The 20,022-nt window shown below is 49.1% G+C and overlaps 1 protein-coding gene and 1 long non-coding RNA gene across 3 annotated transcripts in view; both read right to left on the bottom strand.

Annotated features, from left to right (window-relative positions):
- Nol10 (nucleolar protein 10) overlaps positions 1–6,728 on the bottom strand; it is an 84,739-nt gene extending 78,011 nt beyond the window's left edge. The window contains exons 1-3 of one of the 2 annotated variants that reach the window (XM_006976609.4): positions 6,561–6,728; positions 4,137–4,182; positions 1,351–1,449 (exon numbers count right to left, since the gene is read on the bottom strand). In XM_006976609.4, the coding sequence (XP_006976671.1) occupies positions 1,351–1,449; positions 4,137–4,182; positions 6,561–6,626 (211 nt within the window). In that variant the 5' untranslated portion in view covers positions 6,627–6,728. Of the gene's footprint in view, positions 1–1,350; positions 1,450–4,040; positions 4,183–6,560 lie in introns of those variants that run through there. The other variant, XM_042266842.2, reaches the window with a different exon arrangement.
- Positions 6,729–11,297: 4,569 nt separating this feature from the next.
- Positions 11,298–16,862, bottom strand: LOC143270058 (uncharacterized). Its single transcript, XR_013046931.1, has 3 exons — positions 16,247–16,862; positions 15,529–15,661; positions 11,298–15,410 (listed from the first exon to the last, which is right to left on the bottom strand). It is a non-coding gene; the product is annotated as an uncharacterized LOC143270058 (long non-coding RNA).
- Positions 16,863–20,022: the final 3,160 nt, after the last annotated feature.

The following is a 20,022-nucleotide window of genomic DNA, read 5'->3' as shown; positions in this document are numbered from 1 at the left end:
CGAAGGGGACAACATGGAAAACTAGCAAGCCACAGAGGACGAAGTACAGTACCTAAGAAGACTCACAATAACCCAGTAAAAGTAGACAGAAACAATCCAACACTTGCCATGAGAATACAAAAGACGAAAAAGATGCCTAATATTTGTGCCGGTCAAAGTTAGATCACTCATAAACAAACTGATAGAACCTGCCCGATAATTTCCAGTACCTGTAAGGTACGGGATGGAAAATCACTTTGAAACTGAACTTCAACTTACACAAATTGGGACTACAGAAGGCCGGCCACAAGCGTACCAGCGGTGGGAATACGTCCCCTGCAACTCTGTCACACAAATGAGCTCCACTGACAGATCAATGCTTAGACAGAGTGGCAAACCCACCCAGGAAACATGAGGCACACCTTTAATCCCGGCACTTGGGAGGCAGCAGCGAGTAGTTCTCTGTGAGTTTGAAGCCAGTCTGGGCTACAGAGTGAGAATCTGTCAAAGAAAACAAAACAAAACCCCCCCCTCTCACTAACTCTACACCCCAGAGCACTGGCCACATCTTCTAGTGTCTCGAGACCCAGAAGACCGAGACCTAAACTAAAGGTCTGAGCCCCTTCTATCCCTCAATAACTCTGTCCAAACAGCGCAGATCTTCTCAACCCTCCTGACTAGTTTCTCAAAACATAAGCTCACAGTTAAGAGACTGGCTGCTCTTCCAAAGGACCACGGTTCGGTTCTCAGCCCTCACATGATGGATCACTACTACGCATAACTCCAGTTCTGGGATCCAAAGCCCTCTTTTGGCTTCCAGGGCAGAAGGTGTACACACTTATGCACATACAGGCAAAACACTCATACACAAAAAATAAAAATAATAAATTGAGAAAACCCAGAGGCTTACAGACGTGGCTAGCGCGGGTGCTGAGCGAGCCATTAAACACAGCACAACGGGCCTGGCTGGTGTGTATGAAGCCGTTCAAAGGGAGCAAAGCCTGGTGTGAGGGCACAGGCCTGTGTCTCAGCACCCGGAAATTGAGGGGAGGCGGAAGACTGTGAGTCTGAGGCCAGACTAGGATATATAGAGAGCCCCAAAATCAAAAACCAAAACATAAAAATAAAAAAGCTGCAATCTGTGACCCACTCTGAAAACTCATTTAAAAAATATATATATATTGATAGATAAACACAGTAAACTATTCACGGCAGGATCTAGGTCGCAGTTAAATAGGTGCTCATTTAAGCATTTCTTTGTGTCTGAAATGTTTACGATGGAACATTGGGGCAAAGAAGGAGAGTAACCCTTCTCACCAGAGCACTTCCTGTTATGGAGCACGTTCAAACTGAACCCACAAAGATGCTTACCTGTTGCTAAAATATACTGCCCATCTTTTGACACCTTGATAGTGGTACACACAGTAGGCATTTCAAAATCCTGAATAAGTTCGATTCTCCTCCGGACATCTACAAAGAGAGAAGGGGAAAAACGAGTTCAGCGTGGGCATCAGGGGAGGGCAGGGCATGCCAGGGAGGCTCAGCTACGCAAGCAGCAGCACACAACCCGAAGGCTCCCGGCCGGGAGAACGACCCCAGCACGGCCCACCCCGCTTCCTTCTCAGCTCCTCCCTGCTAAGTCTGGACCTGAAATGCCGCCAAAGGCCCAAGCTCGCCGAGGTCTGGTTCCCAGGTTCACGGTTTAATTGGGAGGTGGTTAAACTTTTGAGCCATGGACGCAGTGAGGTCTTAGTCGCTGGAGTCATGCCCTCAAAGGAGAGGACAGGACACTCGTTGGCTCCGTCTCCTCCTGCTTCCTGTTTAGTGAGGAGTCCCTTCCACCACCGTGTGCTGCCTCACTGCAGCCCCCCCCCCAAAAAAAAAAAAAAAAAACCAGCGGCACATGGATAGAAAGCTCCAGACCTCTCCTTGTTCTGAGCTGTCGGCCTCAGGTACTCTGGGATAATAATGGAAAACTAGCATAGTTTTTTGGTTTTGTTTTGTTTTTTGTTTTTCACTTTTTAGAAAGAAAGGGCATCTTCTTTAACTGAAATGAAAACGACCACAGGAATCAGCACAGTTTTAAGACCCAGATCAAGGAGGAACAGAGAAAACACTAAACCATCATTAATCACAGCTGCAACAAAAATCAGAGTGTTTTTACCTAAATATCTCTAAGCCTAAGGTTCCAAAACCTGAGGCTTATATAAGAAATTAGCATAGAAAGTTGGGTGTAGAATGGCGCACGCCTTTAATCCCAGCACTTGGGAGGCAGAGGCAAAGGCAGGCGGATCTCTGAGTTCCAGCCTGGTCTACAGATCGAGTTCCAGGACAGCCAAGGCTGTTACACAGAGAAACCCTGTCTCAAAATACAAAAAAACAAAAAAAGAAAAGAAGAAGAAGAAAGAAATTATCCTAGAGCTGATGCTGATGCTTGCCTGTTAGCTCCTGCCCTCTCTAGTCAAGATGCCCCAGGCTAGAGAAGAGCTAGCCCAGCCTCTGTGGATCAAAGCACTAACACCTACTCTCATGGAAAAACAACCAACCATGTTTTCTACCAGGAGTTCTGACCAGTTGCCATATAAACGTGACTACTGGGAGGACTGCTTATCTCTGACGTGCTTATGCTTTGTTTACAAAGCCCAAATATTAAGATTAGAGAAGGCCTGGGGTGGCTCAGTGGCAGAGAGCAGGCTTAGCATGTGTGAGGCCCTGGGTTCGATCCCTGGCACCAAAGAACAAAAGAAAATCAAAGACTGAACCACTTGAATTGCTAGACACCCATTAGTCCTGAGCAGGTCAGAAAACAGATTCTTCCCATAAATAATCTGAATCCATTTTGTTACATGAGCACACTGGAAGGTAGAAGAGAGGGGGATGGGGTGGTGGGGAACCAGATAAAACTTGAATCTGTAAGCTCTAAACAGCGTTTGTTTCCTTCTGAGTTAAAAATCCAACTTTCGGGGTTGGGGATTTAGCTCAGTGGTAGAGCACTTGCCTAGCAAGCGCAGGGCCCTGGGTCAAATCCTCGGTCCTCAGCTCCGGGGATATATATATATGTATCTCAATCCCACTTTCTACCTGACTTTAGTACTATACAAAGTCTATTTTTCCAAGAAGCTTGCCAAAAGATCTCAATCAGCCAGCTAGTGTTCAATTTTTAGAGACTCAGTTAAATGAAATCTACAGGAAGATAAGTTTCCTCTCATCTACGGCACCTCAACTGGAAAACATTTAATGGAAACAAATTTATCAAGGTCAGTTAAGTAACAAACCAATCTCATTGACTACATTCAGATATTATATACCTGAAGTTCTCTTGTTCATTAAAAAAAAAAGTTAATTGACGGGCAGTGGTGGTGCACGCCTTTAATCCAGCACTCAGGAGGCAGAGGCAGGCGGATCTCTGTGAGTTCGAGGTCAGCAATGTCTACAAAGTGAGTTCTAGGACACGCTCCAAAGCTACACAGAGAAACCCTGTCTTGACAAGCCAAAGTTTCTTGTCTCTCTGTTGCAAAACTGAGAGTCAGCTACATAAAGGTTCTGACACACTAACTAGGAAGAACGCAGTCACGGACCTGTGGGAAAGGCCGTCCCCTTGGCCCTCGTGTCCCTGCGCATCTCGTCTCGTGTGGAAGTCCTGCAAACATCTAACCACTTTCACCTGGACCATGTCTCAGGGTTCCTGGCAGCTGAGAACTTTGACGGAGGAGTCACAGAAGGCCAGGCCTGTTCACTGCCTGCTAGCAAACAGTGGGCTTCCCTCCTGGGCTTCTCCCTGAAACGCAGGCCCACTGTGTGCATGCCTCATCCAGGCCATGCTGAAGCCCTCCCAAGGGACTCAAGGGGCAAGTGGGACAACCCCAACCACGCTGATGTTCGGGCCATCTGTGCGGCATCATGAGTACCAAAGGCTGTGACTCTGACCCAGGAGCCTGGATGCCATCCATGAAACCGGGAGAGGCTAACTCATTAGCTTAAAGGGGGGTGAGACTGAGGTCCACACCATCAACAAGACAATCACAGCAAAGAAAGAAGGATGCAAAGCTTGGTTCCCATACCCTACGTTGGAAAGCCAGACAGCTGAGGACACTGTCCCGTGGGCCGCAGACAGCTGGAGCAGGAGCACCAGGAGCAGGAGCACCAGGAATACTCACCGACATCCTTCTTCTGCAGGGCTCTTTTCTTCCTGTCAGAAAGCCACTAGGAGAAAACAGACGCGGCAATGTAAAACACGCCTGAATTGTTTTCATTTTAGAAAACTCAAGCTTACAGGAACAATAAAACGGAAAGTGAGAGTATTCTATGTTTTGTTTTGTTGTTGTTTTGTTTTTCGAGACAGGGTTTCTCTGTGTAGCTTTGGAGCCTGTCCTGGAACTCACTCTGTAGCCCAGGCTTGGCCCCAAACTCACAGAGATCTGCCTGCCTCTGCCTCCTGAGTGCTGGGATTAAAGGCATGTACCACCACTACCTGGCTCAGAAAGTGGGACTATTCTATAATCTTAACTCCATGATAGCATATTTTCTGGATTTTTAAAAATACATTTACATATACTCAACAAAAATTTTTGGACAGCTGGGTTTTTTTTTTTTGTTTGTTTGTTTTTGGTTTTTCGAGACAGGGTTTCTCTGTGTAGCTTTGCGCCTTTCCTGGAACTCGCTTGGTAGTCCAGGCTGGCCTCGAACTCACAGAGATCCGCCTGCCTCTGCCTCCTGAGTGCTGGGATTAAAGGCGTGCGCCACCACCGCTCAGCCTTGGACAGCTGTTTCACAAAGCATTTTAAAAAAAGAATAACACTAGTCCATCTAAGCTAAGAGATAGCAGCAGAAGCTCTCAATGATGGGTTTTAGTTTCTATATGGAGCAAGCACCCCTTCCCATGTACACATGTACATGTTTCTGTGTGTTGAGACAGTCACACTCTGTAGCTCTGTACCCCAGACTCAACACAAACTCGCAATCTCCCGTCTCAGCCTCCCACACAATGGGATTATAAATGTGTCCCTTTGCCAACCAAAATGCGTTTCTTACGAAGAATAAGAGCGGATCTACGACTGGCCTGATAGCCAGCCCTGGATAAGAAGTGGTGTTTTTCACTGACACATTCATTCGCTGAACGCAGATTTGATTCTACAGACAGCAGGGGAAAGAACAGCAATGAGGACGCACTTGTCAATTACAGTGACACTGAGTGGATGGGTCTCCACCGGGGCAGCTTCTGCTCCCCAGAGGGCTGATGGCAATTCTTGAAGATTTAGTCTGGCATCACACTGGTAGATGTAATCCTGGTATCTAGTGGGTATGGGCCAGGGATGCTGCAAACATCCTATAAAACATCACCAGCAACAAGGAACTGTCCAGCTCAAAATGTCAACAGATTCAAAGTGAAGAGCCCCAAAGAAATGAAAGAAAAAAAAAAAAAAACAAAATCTGGGGGACTGGAGAGATAGCTCAGAGGTTAAGAGCACTGACTGCTCTTCCAGAGGTCCTGAGTTCAATTCTCAGGAACCACATGGTGGCTCACAACCATCTGTAATGAGATCTGACATCCTCCTCTGTATACATAATAAATAAATCTTTTTTAATAATAAAAAAAAGGCCAACACTTCTAAAAGGGCAAAACAAAATCAATGTACTATTCTTACTGGATGCCAGAATAATCTTTAGAAGAAGTCACTAATCACCCTGGGTGGTGGCACACGCCTTTAATCACAGCACTTGGGAAGCAGAGGCAGGCAGATTTCTGTGAGTTCGAGATCAGCCTGGTCTATAAAGAGAATTCCAGGACAGCTAGGACTGTTACACAGAGAAATCCTGTCTTAGAAAAGAAAAAAAAAAAAAGTCTCTAGACATGCAGGCTCACCTCTCAAGACCTTAAGTATACACTGAGGCATTGTGTACACCAGGATAGCACTTTGAAGAGACTGGGGATGGGCCAGAGTTTTCCCTTCTCTCTCAGCAGTTAGCGAGTTGCTACTTTCTGTGACTAGATTGCTCTGGCTGTATTTCAGGCAATGATGTTTTAATTAAAGGACGTGAGAATACTTTTCTAGACATCAGCACGTTCTCACATGAACCTAATACAAGCAGAACAAAAGTGCTGTCTTGCGGTTTCTATACTGTGATAAAACACCATGAGATTTGAGCAATTCGAGGAGGAAAGAATTTATTTCTGCTACAGTTCCACATCACGGTCCACCACTGAGGGAAGTCAGGGCAGAAACTCACACAGGGCAGGAACCTGGAGGCAGGACCTGATGCAGAGGCCATGGAGGGGTGCTGCTCACTGGCTTGCTCCCCATGGCTTGCTCAGCCTGCTTTCTTATAGAACCCAGGACCACCAGCCCAGGGATGGCACCACCCACCGTGGGCTGTGCCCTCCCCCATCCATCACTAATTAAGAAAATGCCCTACAGCTGGATCTTACGGAGGCATCTTCTCAACTGAGGTCCCCTCCTTTCGGGTAACGCTGGCTTGTGTGAAGCTGACATAAAACCAGGCGGCAGGCAGCCATTGGTAAATGAAAGCTCTATTAGGGCCATGAGAGGGGCGGCGACGGCGACGGTGGGATGAGGACTCACCTCGGGGAGGGACTTGCCGCAGCTGAGGCTGTAAATCTTCACCTCGTTGAGGCTCGAGACCTGCATGGCGGCGCGGAGCAGCCGGGACCCGGCAAGCCGGTCGCAGATCCCCGACCACTGCAGTCGTCCGGCGCCCGAATCCCAGGCGCACCGGGGCAGCGTGCGGGGACTGGCGCGGGCTGGTGACGCGCTTCCGGGCGCCGGAAGTGCGCGCCCGCTCGGGCTCCCGGCGACGGGGAGCGCAGATGCCGGTGGAGAGCTGAGTCTGTCTGGAGAGACGGGGCGGGAAGAACCTTAAAAGGAAAAAGGGAGCTCGTACGAGAAGGCACGAGAGGAGGGGAGGGAGGGCGTTCGAATCTGGTGGCAGGTGAGACAAGTGTGTGACATCCATAACCGCACTCCCCATTTACGGGAATTGCGTTGCGCTTTCAGCACGGGCCGCCTCCGTGGTCCGGGTCTGAGGACTTGGGACGGCCAGCCAGGGCCCTCTCCAGTCTTTCTCGATGTCCTCTTCCCGCTAAACCACATTATGCAAAGAGAGGACGGCTAAGTAACGCTTTCTCCAGAGTCCTGTGGAAGGAACCACCGACCGCCAAACCTCCTGGCTCCCCCTGGGATCCCTTGGTTACATAGGCAAGCGAGCTCTCATCCTCAAGGTCCCTCGGGTCTACCGAGGGCCGGTCGTTTTCATCTTCATGTGTCTTCGGGGCCGCGGCTCACTAGTTAGTACCTGTTGGCTTTGAGAGGGCTCCAACACTCCTGTCTGCTTTTTCTCTCTGGGCAGAGCGGATCTGCTGTTAAGACTTTTCTGTGTTGTGTAAATGCTATTAACAACAGATTTGGGATTTTTTTTTCCCCCTCACTGGTCCATTTCTATGAGCAAAATGCCCAATTATATAAAACACCCTGCGAGGTCGATAGTATTGCGCCCCAAAGTAATGCTGTGTCTTGTTTCTAAACTTGGCTGGTTTCTTCAGACACTATAGTTTCCGTGAGACGGTGGTCCACCTGAAGTTAATTAAACACATTTTTTTATTTGTTTGTTTGTTTATTTTTTAATTGTGTGTGTTGTATGAATGTGCCCAGGAGCGCAGGTGCCTACCCAAAGGCATTGGACCCCATGGAGCTGAAGTTACAGGTAATGTGAAGGTGCTGGAACCAAACCACGTGGGGTCCTCTGGAAGAGCAGTCAGTGCTCTCAACCACTGAGCCACTTCTCCAGCTCCCAAAACTGTCATTTTTAAAGACCCTGTAAATCTTCATTCATCCGGGGAATGGCTCTGCTTTAATGTATTTGTCTCTGTGTCTCCTTTCTCCCACCTGTGTGTTACATTAGACTGCTGTAAATGTAATATATGACTATCAAATACTCCGACCCTCTGTATGTCACCCAGTTCGAACAGTCCACTAGGGACCTTACCATCCTTGAATTGTTGGCTATTTTGAAACAAACCTGTGGTAATTGGCATCAAGGATTGTAGTTCCTGACCACCTCCCTCACCTCTAGTCAGTGACATCCCTGTGGCCCTTGTCTGAGCCAGTACTGGTTACAGGACCCTTTCAGTAAATGCTTGTTGACAAAATGAAACAGTTGATCACTCTGACTGCTGTAACGAAACCCCTCAGGCTGGGTAGCTTATAAACAACAAGAATTTCTCACAATTCTGAAGGCCATTAAGTCTAAGACCAAGATACCCTCAGGCTCCGGAAGGAGCTGATTTCCTTCATCAGCGTTTTCTCACTGCTAAGTAAGGCACCTGGTAGAAAGGACAATGGGCTTCCCCAAACCTACTTTGTAAGAACACCAGTCACATTCATAAGGACTCCACCCTCAACCCCAGCATTCCACCCCCCCCCTATGGTTTGAATATGAACTATCACACTCCCTAAAATGTTCATTGGTTGAACACTCTGGTCCCCAGCTGATGGTAACATTGAGTAGTGACTGAATCATAAACTCCAACTTGATCAATAGATAGCTGAATAGGCTCTTAAGAGTTGGGGCCTGGGCCAGTGAAATGGCCCAACAGGTAGCGGCCCCTGTACCAGGCCAGATGACCTAAGATCGATCCCAGGACCCATTGTGGTGATTCCTGCAAGTTGTTCTCTGACCTCTAGACACATGTTCACCCACACAAAATAATAAAATACTAAGTTTTTTTTATTATTTTATTTTAACTTGGAGCCTGCTTAGTCCAGGGGCATACCTTTGGAGGCTCTCTCTTCCTCTTCCTCTGCTTTCTTTCTCTCTCTCTCTCTCTCTTCCTGGCGCCTTGAGGCACACATTCTCCTGGGCTACATGTTCCTGCCACATAGTGGTCAATCGTTCCACAGTCCTGAAGCCCACGCAGCCTGCCAGCCATGGACCGACACCTCGGAAAGTATGAACCAGTGTAAACCTGTACTCTTTTCAGGTTGCTTTCGTGGGTGTTTTGTCACACCACAGAACGCCTCCTGGCAACCCTCCAGGACCCCTCCCCCTCATATCGTCACCTTGAGGCCTATGATTTCAACATATGAATTTGGGGAAGACACAAACAGCACAGCACTCCTTGCTGGGAGTGTAGTCCAGTGGTAAAGAGCTTGCCCACAAGCTCAAGGCTATGGGTGTGATCCCCAGCGCACACACATAAAAAGAAGAGAAGAAAAAGTCATCCTGACCCAGAGTCCTTCAGGGTTGGACACGCTGCAGCCTTTGTTGCCGATGCTGCACACCTCCATGAAGATGATGTCTTGCTTCAAGGCACACCCACTTGTCTCTCTGACCAGAGCAGCACAACCAAGAGTCAGCAATTGCACGCAGGAGAACACGGGCTTTGCTTGAACTGAGCAAGGTCTCTGCACACTCGCAGCCCCAGGGGCTGACCTACTTTCCCCCACAGGCTTCTGGGGAGGCAGCAGCCGCCTTCCGAGTGTGACTGCTCCAGCGCTGCGGCTGCGTCTTGTCTAACCAGGCGGCACCCGGTCCCCAGGTAGCAGTGAACTTAGATGCAAGGCTGTGTTCCATGCCTGCTAGTCAGGCTAAGTCCCAGACTTCTGAGCTCGAGTGCTGCTTGCGCTTCACTGCTGGCTCTACCTGTGCTGGTGAATAGTGAGAGCTAACCCCCTGCCTCTGGTTCCTCCTTGAAAAAAAAATGAGGCTTGTGACAGTTCCTGCTGCAGCTGGCTGTTGTGAAAATTCATGTGTTTATGTCGTAAATCACTAATTCCAGAGCGTCTGTCACTCAGACCAGGCTGGCCTTGAACCCACAAGTATCCACCTGCCTCTGCTTCCTGAGTACTGGGATTAAAAGCATGTGCCACCACACCAGGTTTGAGCTGTTCAGCTGTAGAATCCTTTGATCAAGGGCCAGAGATAGCTCAGAGGGTAAAGGTGCTCGCTGCTAAGCCTGACAACCGGTTGGGGTCCCCAGGTGGAAGAAGTAAACTGATTCAAATTGTCCTCTGGCCCCACATATCTGTCTCCCCGCTCCTTTATCTTAAAATGTTTTGATATGTTTTTAGAAAGAATCCTTTGACTAAAGATGGCTAGATACTCGCTGAGACAAGCATAAGCTAATTAAATACGTCTGTGGACTACAGGCTGCCCACAAGACTGCTGCGCATGATGCTTTTCCCAACCCCAGTCTTTGTGATGCTGTGCCTGGCACTGTGACCACATTTGAATTCATGCCCTCGCAACTTGCAGAGCCTGACCACAGAGGGTCATGGCTGTTCTCTAGATCCAGAAAATGACCTAGAATAGCCATACTTGGGGCTTGAATGCGTTTATTAAGTATAAAGCAAGCGAAAGTAAAAGAACAAACAGCACGAAGCAGGCAAAAGCAGCGGATAAACAGAAACCGTCATCAAGTTGGGTGTCGGGAACATGCGGTAGAGATGACTGGAGCAGCCCAATTGGGAGAACAGACCCTCACTTGTCAGGGGAGCCCCCCACGTGTTTGTGCGCTTAGGAACATCCCGCGGAAATCAAGGAGCGAGGTTGAGGCAGTCAGCTGGAGGGTCCCACTGAACTCGCCATGGATGAGCTCTGGGCCTCTCTCTCCCACTGCACATGAGCTAAACAACAGTAACATCTGTTGGAAATACTTCCCCTTGCGGCTGTTCTCAGCCATACGAAGTCTTTAAAAATAGTGTGTTTATTTATTTCTAGCTATGGTTGTGACTGGTTATAGGTGTGTACATGTGGATATCCATGAAGCCTCGAGGCGTTGGATCTTACAGTTGTAAGCTGCCTAGCATGGGTGCTAGGAATCAATCCCAGGTCCCCTGCAAGAGCAGTTTTTGCTCTTAATGGCCGAGCCCTCTCTTCAGCCTGATGCAGTGTTTTTAGGTGTTTGTGTTTTTCTCTTCTACCCCCCTAAAGAGTCAGGCGACCGGCCTGGCCCAGGACAGGGGGTTTTGGTGGAGACAAGCGAGGGCCTCCTCGCTCCCAGAGTCAGCTTTCAACAAGTGTAGACAGCTTGGCAGCGTATCTGTGTCATGAACACGACACTGGTCCATCGTCACCATTTAGCTCTGGAGGGCAGATCTGAGCAACTGGACCATGGCACTGTGAATGTTTAACTTAAGCTTAATCGTGGCGAACAGGTTGTGACAAGAGACGAAAGACACAGAACACTTCGTTTCCTGCGTGATGTGGTCGGTGACACAGAGATGACAGCAGGCAGGCACACACTCCCCCATCACCACTGCTGCGAAGAGCGATCCTAGCGGTGAGCACGAACAGGCCTGGTTAGGAAAATGAATACAGGTCTCTCAAGCCCGGGCACGGAGAGGCGACTTGGCGGCTCGGCGGTGAAGAGCACTAGCCGCACAATATGAGCACCAGGGTTTCCATCCCAGCAGCCGCAGCCGCACAACAAACCAGGCATCTGGCGAACACCTGTAACTCTGGTTCCAGGGGGTCCAATGCCTTCTGATCTCTGTGTGCTCACAGGCCTGTCCACCTGCACAAGCACACACACGTGCATTCACACAGATGCGTATGTCAATAAAAAATTGGAAAAAGATGTATCAAGACTGGGAGAAAATATTTACAAAATACATATCTAGCAAAAAACAAACTAGTATTTGGGCCCTGTGAAGAGGCCCTAGTTGGGCATGTGGTATACATAGCCCTGTAATCCCAGCCCTGGGGAGGCTAAGGCAAGAAGATAGTCCATAGCTAACTTAGGTGAGATGAATCAGTGGTGAAGAGTGCTTGCTCTTGCTGTTTTTCTGTTCCCAGCAACTACAGATGGCAGTTCACAACCCAAACCCCAGCTCCAGGGGCTCTGACACCCTCTTCTGGCCTCCAAGGGCAGCTGATCTCAGGCACACATTTCCCCGACACAGACACACATGCATACAAAAATTAAAAATAAAATTAAGCCAGGCATGGTGGTACATGCCTTTAATCTCAGCACTCAGGAGGCAGAGGCAGGTAGATCTCTGAGTTCAAGGTCAGCCTGGACTACCAGGTGAGTTCCAGGACAGCCAGGGCTACACAGAGAAACCCTGTTGGCAGGGGAGGTTGTAAAGAAAAGAAAAGCCAGCCTTGATGACACAGACCCATAACCCTAACTACTTAAGAGGCTGGAGCAGGAGAATTGCAAGTTTGAAGCCAATCTGATTTTTATCACAAGTTCAGGGCCATCCTAGGTAACCTTGGGAGATACTGCCTTAATATTGAAAAAAAAATTACAAATGGCTGTAATTGGTGGCAGAATCTTGCCTAGTATATAAGATCTTGGGTTCAATCTCCAGGCCTGTAAAGAAAAAAATAAATAGAATTTATAAAACAAAAACCAAACAGAACTCCCGGTTCTCAATAAAGATAAAATAATCTGAAAAAAATCAGTATGTTTATGGCCAATAAAAAACATGCAAATGTCTTCTACACAAGTAGTCATTGGGAAAGTAGGAAGCTAACCCACAACAGATTGTACATAAATATTTAGTTGGCTAAAATAAGAAAAAAATGTAGGCCAATGAGAGGGCTGGGTGGGTAAAAGTACTTGCAGCCCAGACTGACAACCTGGGCTCACTCCCTTGAACCCACATTAGAGTAGAGAGTGAACTGACTACAAAATGTGTCCTCTCACTTCCACGCACACAGTGGCACGCATGCCCCACCTTACACTCACAGCACACGCACACATCACATATCCTTACACACAGTAGTAATAACACCACATTAAGTATGTTTTAAATAAGGAAGCCACTGTTCTGCTGTTGGCTTATTGCAACGGCAGGGTTCCAGTCCAGGGCTTTGGCCCGGCATAAAGCTCTTGTCTGTAATATCAGCACTTAGGAAACTGAGGCAAGAGGACTAGGAGTTCAAGGTCATCCTCTGCTGTAACACTTGAAAGCCCCGCCCAGCCCCCCTGAGACCCTGCCTCAAGCAAAACAGCTGGAGAGGAGAAATGGCTCCGTGGTCAAGAGCATGGCTGCTCTTGCAAAGGACCCAGGTTAGGCTCTAAGCACCCCCATGGAGGCTTACAATTATCCTTAAATCCAGTCCCAGGCTTTCCAGCACCTTCTTTTGGCCTCCTTCGGCACAAGGCATACAGTATGCATATATGCATGTAGACAGACCACTCAAACACATAAAAAATAAACCAGTTTTTTAGAACACACACAGTTGCAGGAGGCCACTGTTCTGTGGTTGCCATAAGATCAAACCCGGGCCCTCAGCCTGGCACGATGACTCAGGCCTGTAATCCCAGTACTGAGGAGGCAAGAAGGAGTTCCGGAAATGGTTCTGTTCAAATCAGAACTGTTCTTCCTGACAGCCCCATGGTTTGAACACAGTCCCTAGCTTGTGACATCGGTTTTGAAGCCGTGAAGGGGTGTGGACTGACTGACAGGTGTACCACTGCAGCCTGGGCTTTAAAAGTTGCACTGTCTGGGCGGTGGTGGCGCACGCCTTTAATCCCAGCACTCGGGAGGCAGAGCCTGGCGGATCTCTGTGAGTTCGAGGCCAGCCTGGGCTACCAAGTGAGTTCCAGGAAAGGCGCAAAGCTACACAGAGAAACCCTGTCTTGAAAAACAAAAACAAAAAAAGAAAAAGAAAAAAAAAAAGTTGCACTGGCCTCTCATTAGGACCTGTTCCTGATTCTCGGCAGCTCTTTAAACCTCCTGGTCCTCAACAATGAAGGAACCTTGCGGACTGGAGAGATGGCTTGGTGGTTAAGAGCACCTGCTGATCTCGCAGAGGACCAGGTTTGGTTCCCAGTATCCACATGATGGCCCACAACCACCTGTGACTCCATCACCCTCTTCTGGTCTTCTCAGGCACTGCATACACATGTTTCACAGACATCAAAGCTCCCAGACACATTAAAAATTAAAAATAATTGAGCCGGGCAGCAGTGGCACACTCCTTTAATCCCAGCACTCGGGAGGCAGAGCCAGGTGGATCTCTGCGAGTTCGAGGCCAGCCTGGTCTACAGAGTGAGATCCAGGAAGGGCACCAAAACTACACAGAGAAACCCTGTCTCAGAAAAACAAAAACAAAACAAAATTGTAAGAAAAAAAGGAAGAACCCCACACCCCAGACTCCCACTACCACCCAGACATGCCGCCATGCCTTCTGCACTACATAGACTAAATCTCTCTGAAACTGTGAGCCTTCCTCTCCCCTTTTAAAAGTTCCTTTTAAGTTGTTCATATGTATATGATAACCACTGAACTACATCCCTTAATCTTGCTCTCTGATGGGGGTTGCCTCTGTTTACTGCCTCTCCCATCAAGAGGTTAGACCCAGGATCAGGGCCTGTGTGGCCCATCACTGTTGTTCCCACAGTCCCGGCGCCGGCCGAAAGCAAGTGTGCAGCGTGTATTTGCTGAATGCATGAATAGCCAAGTGGCCGAAGGAAAGGGACAGCTAGGGAGAGGTCCTGTGCCAAGAGCGGAGCCAGCTGGTCCAGCAGTGTGGCTCTTTCCGGCTTGGCCGAGATGCAGGAGGAGAGCACTACATGAGAGGCCCTCGCTGGACCAAGGTGGGGTGACGGGCAGAGGAGGTGGATGCGTGAAATCTGTGTGCTGAAGAGGCAGTGGCTAAGGAGGGGTGTGTGTGCATGGAAGGTGGTCCGGCCAGCCAGGGCTCAGGCCCCGGCTGTAAGGGAACGACCAGCAGGTGACAGAATGCAGAGGCCTGTGTAGGGGAAGGGGAGGTGCAGAGGCAGGCAAGCCAGGGGTGGGAGGAGCCGCAGGCTGCGGTGAGAGAGTGGGATCCCGGAATTCAAGATTTCAGAGGTGGAGCAGTTTCAGCCGGTGACAAGGCACAGGGTGTGGCCACAGGAGTGGGCAGCTCAAAGGACAGCAGGAAAAGGTCCTTGGAGAATGTGGCTCAGATGCAAGGGGGTCAGGTGTTGTCCACAGGAGCACTCAGCCTTTCCTTCTTGGGTTGGAGAGAAACAATTGATGAGTGCCAGATAGCCGAGTCCACACCGAACAGGGCGAGTGACTAGATGGGAACATTTCCTTCACTCATTAACCACCCTCCACTTGGAAAACACGCACTGTGTATGACCTCCAGTCCACAGTGGACCAGGCAGCCATGGGTCTATCCTGTGTAAATTCCCTGAACACCTGTCTTCTTAGACACACTGTGGCTTTCTCCCATCCCTGCCTAGCGGGAACAGAGCAGGTAAGAAGATGGCAGGATTCTTGCCGAGGAGGGGCTTCTGTGCAGGCCTGGATGAAAGCATGGCAGTCTGGTTAAGAGATGAGAAGGGGCCAGGATATGCAGTCTCCACAGTTTCCCCACAGGGCCTCACCAGGAAGCAGAGGCAGGTGGAAGACAGAGTGGAGTCTGCCTATCTTGGAGGTTGGTCCATGGAGCCCTGGTCTTGGTCCAGCACCCTGGGAAGAAGGAGGAGGGTGAGAAAGCAGAGTGTGGGTGTGGGGGAGGCAGGGATAACTGGAAAGCTAGCAACCTGGCAGGTCTAGGGAACAAAACATCCCCAGACACCCTCCATACCTTTGCAGATGAAGACATCGGACTTCAGGTCAGGCCCAGCCTCTTCCCGAACACCTTTTCCTCCCTCGGTCGCCGAGGTCACAGAAATCTGTTTTGTCTGTTGATGGGCTTGGAACAGCCACCTGCCACCTACCTACATCCCAGGAAAGAATAAGAAAAAATCGCTGCTGTTCCATGACTTCAATCTCTCTCTCTCTCTCTCTCTCTCTCTCTCTCTCTCTCTCTCTCTCTCTCTCTCTCTCTCTCTCTCTCCCTCCCTCCCTCCCTCCCTCCCTCCCTCCCTCCCTCCCTCCTATGTAGCTCTAGCTGGTCTTGAACTCTATACGACCCTCCTACCTCCAGCCTCTTGAGTGCTGGGATTACAGGTATATGTGGGTTTCTTTCTAACATCTGTATCCCAAATTCCCTATTAGCACAGTTCCTGTTTGCCAAAAGGATACTCCTGAAAAATGATGATGTCCTAAGCTGGGCAGTGGTGGCGCACACCTTTAATCCCAGCACTCAGAAGGCAGAGGCAGGCGGATCTCTGTGAGTTCGAGGCCAGCCTGGTCTACAGAGAAAGTTCCAAGACAGGCTCCAAAGCTACACAGAGAAACCCTGTCTCAGAAAAAAAAAAAAAATGATGGTGTGCTAAAAGGAGATCTGCTGTCTCTAGACCACATTCATGTACCAGGATGCCACTCTGCTAAATGAGTTAACAAAGGGAGAAGTTGCTTACCTTAGGAAGACGCTTGCAGATGATCCCAGCAACTCTAAAAGGGGTCTTAGGAATTTCTCTAAGGAAACCGAGAGAGCCGGGGAGATGGCTCTGTCCGTGACGTACTTGCTCTGCGTCTTAAAAAGCTGCGCTCTGCAGCCCAGGCCTGTGATCTCAGCCCTGGGAAGGCAGAGACAGGAGTCAGCCCAGCTGCCTTGGCCAGCTCCAGATGTCACGAGACTACCTCAAGGGTAAGGTGGAGAGCAGTCAAGGAGAACACCTGACATTGGCCTCGGACCTCCACACAAATGGGTCCATACATGCATGCGGCATATGAACACACAGAGAGCCTTAGCCAGTACCCTCAGGAGCTGCCTGAGTTGTCCTCCCAAGGTGCTGGGCTGAGGGGGTGTGGCCTCCCCCTCGATGGCATGGAAGGACAAGGATGACAGGACCTGCCACCTCCTTCCCACCCTTGGTTCTTGGCCTCTGTCCACAGAGTTCCTCCCATTGGACTCTGGCCAAACGGATGCCTTCTTCCATCGGGTCAGGTGGAACGGCCCACAGCGTGTGCCTCTCTGGAGAGCCTGCTGCGTGTGGGATGCTGTGCCAACCACCAGGGCACAGGGACGACTCAGAAACAGGACTGGGAGGAGCTGTGTGGTCATCGGAGCTGACTGCAGGGAGGGAACTGGGAACTGAACAGGAGGGTTCGCTCTACTTCAGACACCTTCACGGTGGCCGGCGGCTCTCTAGAAATGTTGGCCACAAGGTGCTGTGAGCAACAGGGTTAAGAATTTGGAGAGTCTGACATTCCTGACCTCTGCGGTTATTAATCGAAGTGTGTTCCCAGAGTGTTTGCCAGTGTCTCTGCTAGCATTTCTGTGGCTGTGATAAAACACCATGACCAAAAACAAGTTGGGGAGGAAAGGGTTTATGTGGCTTACACTTCCGCATCACTGTTGACTGAAGAAGTCAGGACAGGAACTCATACAGGGCAGGAACCTGAAGGCAGGAGCTGATGCAGAGGCCATGGAGGGGTGCTGCTTACTGGCTTGCTCCCCATGGCTTGCTCAGCCACCTTCTTACAGAACCGAGGACCACCAGCCTAGGGATGGCCCCACCCACCATGGACAGGGCCCTCCCCCATTGATCACTAATTGAGAAAATGTCTATAGCTAGAGGCATTTTCTCAATTGAGGCTCCCTCCTTCCAGATAATTCTAGCTTGTGTCAAGTTGACATAAAACCAGCCAGTACAGCCAGCCATTGGTACATTAAAGATATAGCATTAGGGCAATGAGTAATATGTATTTGTTAAGTGATTAATATATATTTATTAAATTATTAAATATTACAATGTTCAGCAAAATCAGGACAAGAATTTATTCATTAAGCAAACAGATACCAGATACCAGCTTTGTGCCAGGCATGGTCATGACCTAACTAGGTAAGACAGAAATCAGTGATCAGAGATCAGCGGCCAAGTGGTTCCCATTGTACTTCCTTATTGGCTTGAGGCAGGGTCTCTCGCTGACCCTGGAGCTAAGTTAGCAAACCCCAAACAGTCCTGTGCACCCCCACACTGGGGTTACAGATGTGCAGCCACACCTGGCTGTCTCCATGGGTACTGGAGATTGGAACTCAGGTCCTCATGCTTTCTTTATACATCCACCAAGCCTCCTCAACACCCAACAAAAATTTCTGAATAAAGTTCCTTTTATCTTTCTTCTGTTGTTTGCAAATTGTGGTCTGTGGAAACCATGTCCTAATTCAAAGTCACAAGTATTTATTTGTATACCTTTTGTGAGGGTTTTGTCATTATCTTAACAATTCAGCTTCTGATTGAGCGACAGAGGCTGGGAAGGCTCTGTGGTGACTTCGTTGCTCTCAGAGACTTGGTGAACAAAGTCCTCTACTGAGCGTGGAGATGGAGAAGAGGCATCATGGACATGAAGAGAGGAGCAGTGTGAGAGGGCGGGAGTAGACTGGATCGGAGACATTCTGTGTAACTTGTTTATGAACCACATCAAAGGCTGGGCAGAACCCCAAATCAGAAGCTTAAAGGAGATGAGGGAATATAGAGTTATGGTCCCCTAGCTACAGCCAGCTTGCTTTACGGCAGTGTGAGACAAGCAGATGGGCATATTTCCCCAAGGCTGGCTATTTGCCCAGCCATGAAACAAAGAGAATTAGGATAACATGCTTGGGAAGACCAATGAATGAAGACATGAGATGCTTGACTGCCAAGAGATGAACTTGGGTCCTGCTGGGTCTGGGATGGTTAGCGGTGGAAAGAGTGTCTATTGCTTCCTGTGGTGGCCTCAGGGTGGAAAGGGAGGCCACCCATGGGTAAGGGTGCTTGCTCTGCACACATGAAGACTTGAACTTGAATCCCCAGCACCCCTGTGAAAAGCCAAGCATGACTGTGTATACCCGTAACCCTAGGGCGGTAGAGAGAGGCAGGTCTCAAGAACTCCCTGGCCGGCCAGCCTCACTGACACAGTGACCTCTTAGTTCAGAGAGAGACATGACCTGGACAATGGCAGAGGAAGGCGTCCAGTGTCCTGCTCTGCTTTCTGCATGAGTCTGCAACACACATGCATTGCGCACACACCACACACGGAGAACAGAAAAGGGAGACAAAGCTCTGGGTTGAAGAGTGGGGGGCAGGACAGACAATAGGGAGTTTCTTAGCTCTGCTTGCTGAGAATGCAGAAGTGAATACTAAGCTGTAACTTGAATGTTCCAGCAGCTCTGACCTGGCTTACCATTGTTCACCAAAAAAAAAAAAAAAAAAAAAAAAAAAAAAAAAAAAAATGGTCCTTGATAACCTCACTCACTTTGGTTTTCTTCCATTTTTTTTTCATGCTTTTAAATTTTCTTTTTTTTTTGTTTTTCGAGACAGGGTTTCTCTGTGTAGCTTTGCGCCTTTCCTGGAACTCACTTGGTAGCCCAGGCTGGCCTCAAACTCACAGAGATCCGCCTGGCTCTACCTCCCAAGTGCTGGGATTAAAGGCGTGCGCCACCACCGCCCAGCTTAAAATTTCTTTTACTGATTGATACTTTTGAGACAAGGTGCGGCTTTCTGTACCTCAGGACTCAGACCTTGAAGCCAGGAACCTCCTGCCTTCATTATGGTCCTCCAGGGTCTAGTTAACCTTCCAAGTGTGGCCATCAATGATAGTTGAAGTGGCTGAATTGGTGAGTGACAGGCATGTGTTATGTTTACACCAGGGCCGACTCAGAATCCCCAAAAGAAGAGAGGGAAGAAAGGAAGGTGGGAGACAAGAGGAAGAAAAGAAGCCAAGGAGGATGGAGCTCCTCAAGTGTGTGTGCTGAGAGCTCACCCTTGTTCACTGCTGGGTGTGAACTGCTCACTTGGTTTCCTGTCGTTCCTGGGAAAATGTCGGGGGACTGGTTACTTCTGCATCCTGCGACCAAAGGGCCCGACAGAAACAACTTGTTTTGATTCATGGTTTCAGAGGTAGCGCAGAGAAACCTACATCATGGAAGTTTCACACATTTCCTGGGTGCTTCTCAAGGTCCTCAAGTTGACAATAAGATCAACCATCACTTTTTGTCAGTCTGACATCCAAATGAGGCTGTTTATAACATTCCACTGTGATCTTCCCCAAAGCCTTATATCTGTCTCGTAATGCAAACTGGATTCAGCTCGCCTCCAAGAATTCCCATAGTCTTTACAGCTCCAACATTACTCAGAAGCCCAACCTAGGGCTGGCTCAGCTAAAAAAGGCACTTGCCACCATGCCTGACAACCAGAATTTGATCCCCAGA

The sequence above is a fragment of the Peromyscus maniculatus genome, chromosome 22 (assembly GCF_049852395.1).
Source record: "Peromyscus maniculatus bairdii isolate BWxNUB_F1_BW_parent chromosome 22, HU_Pman_BW_mat_3.1, whole genome shotgun sequence".
Classification (NCBI taxonomy): Eukaryota; Metazoa; Chordata; class Mammalia; order Rodentia; family Cricetidae; genus Peromyscus; species Peromyscus maniculatus.
This window is presented reverse-complemented; position numbering and strand designations above follow the sequence as displayed.